At 43.8% G+C, this 6786-nt stretch overlaps 1 protein-coding gene across 4 annotated transcripts in view; it reads left to right on the top strand.

Moving 5' to 3' along the window:
• The window catches only part of RPS6KA1 (ribosomal protein S6 kinase A1), a 291056-nt gene that overhangs the window by 255047 nt on the left and 29223 nt on the right, over window positions 1-6786 (top strand). For all 4 annotated transcript variants that reach the window (XM_073563799.1, XM_073563791.1, XM_073563807.1 and 1 more), the window contains 5 exons: window positions 260-348; window positions 472-536; window positions 1447-1549; window positions 3225-3352; window positions 3442-3564. In XM_073563799.1, the coding sequence (XP_073419900.1) occupies window positions 260-348; window positions 472-536; window positions 1447-1549; window positions 3225-3352; window positions 3442-3564 (508 nt within the window). The remainder of the gene's footprint in view (window positions 1-259; window positions 349-471; window positions 537-1446; window positions 1550-3224; window positions 3353-3441; window positions 3565-6786) is intronic.

Here is a 6786-nt window from a genome sequence, read left to right on the forward strand (position 1 = left end):
TGCGTCAACTGCTCACAAGTTCAGTTATAACGCATCACGGTACATTTTCTGCAATTCACTCTAAGTTTCTCATGGATTGCTTTCAGATGGAATGAAAATTATTTTTAAAGTTTGTATTCACGTGAATGGCACATAATTATGGTGCAGAAAGGGTCATGCCTACTCATGCCGTATGCATCGTTCAATGTGAAAATCTGCATGCTTTACTTATTATTGCCTCGTATTAATCGTTGTACCCAATCTCTTGTCTCTTTCCTAGAGCCAAATTGGGGATGCCTCAGTTTCTCAGCAATGAAGCTCAGGGTTTGTTACGAGCTCTCTTTAAAAGAAATCCCACTAATAGACTCGGTAGGTTTTTGCTGTCAGTGTGGTGAATTTGCCTTTTTATTCATTTTTCCACATTAACTGATTTACACGTAAAGTCTTTAGAACCGCTAAGCTGTAATGCTTTTCATGCTGCCATTTTTCTAGGTTCTGGCACTGATGGAGCAGAGGAGATTAAGCGACACCCATTTTTTTCCACCATTGATTGGAATGTGAGTCTTAAATTCTGCAATTAAAGTCTAACTTGGCAGAAAAAAAACGCAACTTTCATGTGTCTATACCATAGCCTCAGTGTACACTAGACAACTTCATCCACAGAGTTTTTCTTTTTCTGCACCCCACCTGTTACGTTCTTCCTTTATATGTAATGTACCATATAGTTTCTTCTCTTCCTCCATGTTATTCTTGTGATCTCGGCTATAACCAGAATCAAGATCTTCAAATAGGATGTACTATTACTATACTATCAAATGTTAGTGTCGTGGTTTAACATTGTAACCTATGCATTCTGCGTATTGCACATCATAGCCCACCTGCTACCAGGCAGCCAGCCAGTATCAATGAGAAATGAAGAATAAAGTGTTAGTAAATATTTCCAGAGGGTTTTGTCCTCCCCGGGGAGAACCATGAGTTATTGTTGGCCTCCCCCCAATGTCATTGAAGCTCTATTCACCGGCAGCCCCCGTTACAAATTGTCAGTAACTAAATATACAACACTTGCCTTTTTTGTTCCATGGAAATCCAGGACTGATGCACTTGAAAGTCTCCATGGTCTTTGCAAGTGGTCAGCTTGTCACTGCTGCAGCCAGTCATTGGTTTACTGGTCACATACCGTAGTGCTACCCACAGTGGGAGTTAGGATGCCACCATTATGACATCTGACGGCTGTAGCTACTGATTGACTGCAGCAGTCCTATGCTGACCACCTGCAAAACAACCAGAGAACCAGCAATGATTTGCCAGGAAAAAAATGTCCCTACCCAAAATTTTTGACATTTGCACTTTTTTTAAGAAAGTATAATCTTTGGATAGCAGATACCTTGGCAGTAGTGAGAATTGAAACAATCATGAGCTTTTTGTACTAAAGCCCATCTAAACTGCATTTCCTCTTTCAATTTCTAGAGGTTGTACCGACGAGAGATTAGCCCACCATTTAAGCCAGCAGTTACACAGCCAGATGACACATACTACTTTGACTCCGAATTCACGTCACGCACGCCAAAAGGTGATTGTCTTTATTTTTTGGGGGGACATCAATGTAGTTATCATGTGTCAGGAAATGTGAGTAAATTATTACTGCAATCTGCTTACTCAAAATGCATTTATTCCAATAATATCACTTTGATCATGTAGTAAACTGCTGCCTGTATTTAGCTCTTCAATTGGTGACAGATGACAGTATCAACGGTACCATCAAGGCATTTTTTATTACTTTATTACATTTTATTATTATTAAAGTGGTCTTTTTACCTGTTTATTGCACAGAGTGACTTAATGATGCTTGTCACATCCAAAAGATTTTCAAGTACAGAAAAAGTTTTTAAAACCTTTGCTATATTAGATATATTGTTACACCATTGGGTTTAACTGGTGTTACAAAATAGTGAGTGGGTAGAGAGCGTAGTATGACCCAGCACCAGGCTGAAAAGCCGTTCCCAATGCACCTGAATGGAGGGTCCGGTATGGTAACGTGTGGTAATCAGAGTGCCAGACAGCAAAACAGAGCTATGGAAATGTCCAGTGTAGAGAAAAAGCAGCACTCACCGTACCGGTTGTTTCTTCTTTATTCAAGAGCAGATAAACACATAGTGGAGGGGGAGTCGAGGTGGAGACAACAAAGGACTACGGCCATTTCGTTCTGCAAGCACTTTCACCTTGGACCCGTGGAAGTGCTTGCAGGGCGAATCGGTTGTAGTCCTTTGTTGTCTCCACCTCTTTTCTCCCGTCGCTATGTGTTTATCTGCTCTTGAATAAAGAACAAACGATCGGTAACGAGAGTGCTGCCTTTTCTCTTCCTTGGACATTAACCAGTGTTACAATCTATTACTGGTATTTGAGACCGAGATAATTTAGTGACTATAAATCTATAAGAAAAATATTTAGAATTGAGAGTCCACATTGCAAGCTTTCCAGACTACTCAGGTCTCTTCATCAGGCTAGACTAATACAACATCCAAAGAATCACATATTTATACACGTGGACTCTCAATTCCAAATATTTTTCTATCTAATGGCTAACACGGTACAATAATACATATATTTCCTGTATATATCTCTAAAACACTGCTGAGTGTCATGATGGAATTTTTACAAAACTGTGTGCATCAGCATTCTAGAAAACCAGTTTGCTAGCCCATGGTCATTTACAGGAGCTGTCCATTACTTTTTTATGTTCATGACCTATTTTTTGGCTAGACCATAAATATGTTGCCTCTTATGTTCGGTAGGCACCCACCGATTTTATATCCTAAGGATAGGTCATCAATGTAAAAGGAATGTACGATCCCTTTAATGCTCATGTGCTAGGTGACTATTTTTCTTCCAATCCATGCTATGCCTCACAAGGCTTCGTTAGTTATAACTTTGGGTATCTGGTAGGTTATTGCCACTTCTATCTTTTAACATTATTATATAATTAAATAAAAGGCAGAGTGAGTATAAGGAATGGCAAAAATGGTCTGCAGAGGATATAACCATTATGAGAAGGGAATCCTTTTCTGCTTGGGTTGAATTATGTGCAGTGGAGGTTTGTGTCTTGTTGCATTTTCCATTCACTTCCTGCTATACGAACATTTTCCCTGATACCAGAAATTGATTATGTAACACAAAAGCTGAACAGTAGCTGCATGTAATATTGGGAGACATTGACACTAGTAATAAACTGCTTCTTTATTAACCAGACTCCCCTGGAATTCCTCCGAGCGCAGGAGCTCATCAGCTGTTCCGTGGCTTTAGTTTTGTGGCTCCTTCTTCATTGACAGAGGTGGATGGAAAAGCCTCTACTTCTCCAATACTTTCTGTACCAAAGGTGATCTTCCCTCAAGAACAGTAATTTGGTTACTTATCTCAACTTACATGTCAAAATGCCAAGATATCTGCATGATCTTTGTTTTACAGATCTACACAAAAAATACTGTGTTTTGTGATGTGTACACTGCACGGGAGACTATTGGTGTTGGTTCTTACTCTGTGTGCAAACGCTGTGTTCACAAGGGAACAAATATGGAATATGCTGTGAAGGTAAGGAAATGCCGACTCTATTAGGCTATGGTCACCCAGAGTAAATTTTACAGGTATTCCACATGCATATCGTTTATTGATGTGGATACTGTCAGGTAGCCATACACCAATTAGCCCCATCGTATAAGGTGAACATCTATGGCATGTTACACATGCAAATACCCAGCAGAAATTTTAGGGTGTGTGCACACGTTGCGGTTTTTGCTGCGGCTCCGCAGCGGTTTCCATGCAGCTTAAAGTACCATGTAAACCTATGGCAAACCAAATCCGCTGTGCACATGCTGCGGAAATTTCCACCCAGATTTGCTGCGGTTTATTTTCCGCAGCATGTTTTTTGCAGAACCGCAGCTGCAGTTTTTGTTCCGGGAAGAACGAACATACAAAATCCTCTCTCTCTCTATCTCTCTCTGTGTCTCTCTCTCTCTCTCTCTGTCTCTCTCTCTATGTCTCTCTATCTCTCTCTATCTCTATCTCTCTCTATCTCTCTGTATCTCTATCTAGCTCTCTCTATCTCTCTCTGTATCCTCTCTCTCTCTCTCTATCTATCTATCTCTCTCTCTCTCTATCTATCTATCTATCTATCTCTCTCACTCTATCTCTCTCTCACTCTATCTCTCTCTCACTCTCTCTCTCACTCTATCTCTCTCTCACTCTATCTCTCTCTCACTCTATCTCTCTCTCACTCTATCTCTCTCTCACTCTATCTCTCTCTCACTCAAATTCAAATAGGCTTTATTGGCAGGACCAAAATACAATTAGTGTTGCCAAAGCAAGAAAAGAAGTGTGGCAGGGGAGTGGATTAGGGTAGTGGGGATGGGGAGTGATTGTCCATTTGGAGGTCTTTAGTTCCTCTCATCTTATGACATGTGGTGACATATTGGGCGGCGACCTCCACCATTGATTCTTCTTCCCCCAGCAGGATGCAGAGTTTCCTCTCCTCGTCCATGGATGGGAAGTCTGGGGTATGGGTGGTAAGTTTCTGGAAGTGGGAGTCCCTCACTGCTGAGTATTTGTTGCAGTGCAGCAGGAAATTCACCTCATCTTCCAGAGCCCCCTGCTGGCAGTGCTGGCACAGTCTGTTCTCTCGTGGCTTGTATGTCTGTCAGTGCCGCCCTGTTTCCACCTCTAGGTTGTGGGCGCTTAATCTGTATATACTCAGGGTCTGCCTGTCTTTGGGGTGGCGTAGCCTTTCCAGGTATGGAGCCAGTGTGTAGTCCCTCCGCAGTGACCGGTACATGGTGAGTTTCTGGGAGTTCTCCAATTCACTCTTCCAACCCTCTATGTATTGCATCTTGCAGCTCTCTGAGATCTCTTTTATTTGGGCTTTAGTTAGAGTGTGTTGCTGACTTTGGTTGAGCTGGCTGCCGAGGTTCCTGGCTTGCTCTTGGCTCTGGCTCAGCAGGGCTTTATGATGGTAGGAGCTGGGGTTGCTGTTCTGTATATGCGCCTGGTGTGATAGCGCCCTCTTGTGTATAGTGAGCCATAAGGGGAATCGGCCCAGCTCTGCCCGACAGGCTATGTTTGAGGTGCTGCGATGTACCTGGAGGAGATATTTGCAGAACTCCAGATGGAAGACTTCGGTTGGGCTGGAATCCCACTTTTTCTGGTCTGGATAGGTTGCTGGACCCCATACCTCGCTGCCATATAGCAGTATAGGTGTGATGACGCTGTCGAATATCTTGAGCCAGACTCTCACCGGTGGTTTGAGGTGGTACATTTGTCTTCTGATGGCATAGAAGGTTCTGCATGCTTTCCCTTTCAGGGTCTCTGCTGCTTGCTTGAGGCTCCCGGTTTGGCTTGGCTCCAGACCGAGGTAGGTATAGCTGCTTGTCTTCTCTAGCGTGGCACCATTTAGTGTGAGGGAGGAAGTGGAGGTTTCTTTAGAACTCCTCTTTTGAAACACCATGACTTTGGTCTTCTTTTGGTTGATGGGCAGCGTCCATGTGGTGCTGAATGTTTCCAGCACGGCCAAGCTATCTTGGAGGCCTCTCTCGGTTGGGAAAAGCAGCAGGAGGTCATCTGCATACAGCAGGATCTTCACCTCTCGGTCGTGTAGGCTGAGACCTGGGGCAGAGGAGGATTCCAGGGCCGCTGCCAGTCCATTTATGTAGATGTTAAATAGAGTTGGGCTCAGGCTGCAGCCCTGTCTTAACCCACGGCACTGCCGGAAGAAGGCCGTCCTCTTTCCATTCACCTTCACGCTGCACCGATTCTCAGTGTATGAGCTCTTGATGACGTCGTAGGTTCTGCCACCTATTCCGCTCTCCAGGAGTTTCAGGAACAGACCTGGGTGCCACACTGAGTCAAAGGCCTTCTTGAAGTCCACAAAACATGCAAATATTTTCCCCTGTTTTTTTCTATGGATGTGGGTCTTGATGAGGCTTTGCAGGGTGTAGATGTGATCCGTGGTGCGATGGTTTGGCATGAACCCAGCTTGGCTTCTGCTGAGGGCGTCCCGCTGGGTGAGGAAGGTGATGATCCTTTTGTTAATAATGCTGTTAAATAGTTTTCCCAGAACGCTGTTAACACATATTCCTCTGCAGTTTGCTGGATCATATCTGTCTCCATTCTTGTAGATGGGCGTTATGAGACCTTGATTCCAGCTTTTTGGGAAGTAGCCAGCACTCAGGATGTGGGTGAATAGTTTTGCCAGTGCTGCATGTATATCTGGGAAACTGAATTTGATCATCTCTGGCAGGATGCCGTCACTGCCCGCGGCCTTCTTGCATTTCATAAATTTGATACTGTCTTTTATTTCCATCACACTGATTGGTATGTCCAGAGGATTTTGGAAGTCTTTGATTGTCTCCTCCATGTCTCTGAGTTTAGTGGTTAGGTGCTTCTGTTCTGGGGTTAGGTCTCCTTCTGGTATGTTCTTGTAGAGGCCTTTGAAGTAGCTGTGCCAGATGTTGCCATTTTGGATGTGGAGGGTGCTCTGCTTGGGCTTTGTGCCGATATGATTCCAGGTCTCCCAGAATGAGTTGTCCTGGAGGGAGTCCTCAAGCTTCTGTAGTTCTTGGCAGATATGCCTCTGTTTTTTCTCCCTGAGAGTGCGTTTGTATTGCCTCTGTAGGATGTCATGGGCCGCTCTTAGGTCCCTGTTGTTTGGATCTCTGTGCTTTTGGTTTGAGGCTACCCTTAGGGAGTTGCGTAGTGACTTACATTCTTTGTCAAACCATTTTTGGCCTTGTTTATTTGTTGGTTTCTCGGGGTTGGTTCTTC

The sequence above is a fragment of the Dendrobates tinctorius genome, unplaced genomic scaffold, assembly GCF_039654945.1.
Source record: "Dendrobates tinctorius isolate UK_male_01 unplaced genomic scaffold, ASM3965494v1 ptg000015l, whole genome shotgun sequence".
NCBI lineage: Eukaryota > Metazoa > Chordata > Amphibia > Anura > Dendrobatidae > Dendrobates > Dendrobates tinctorius.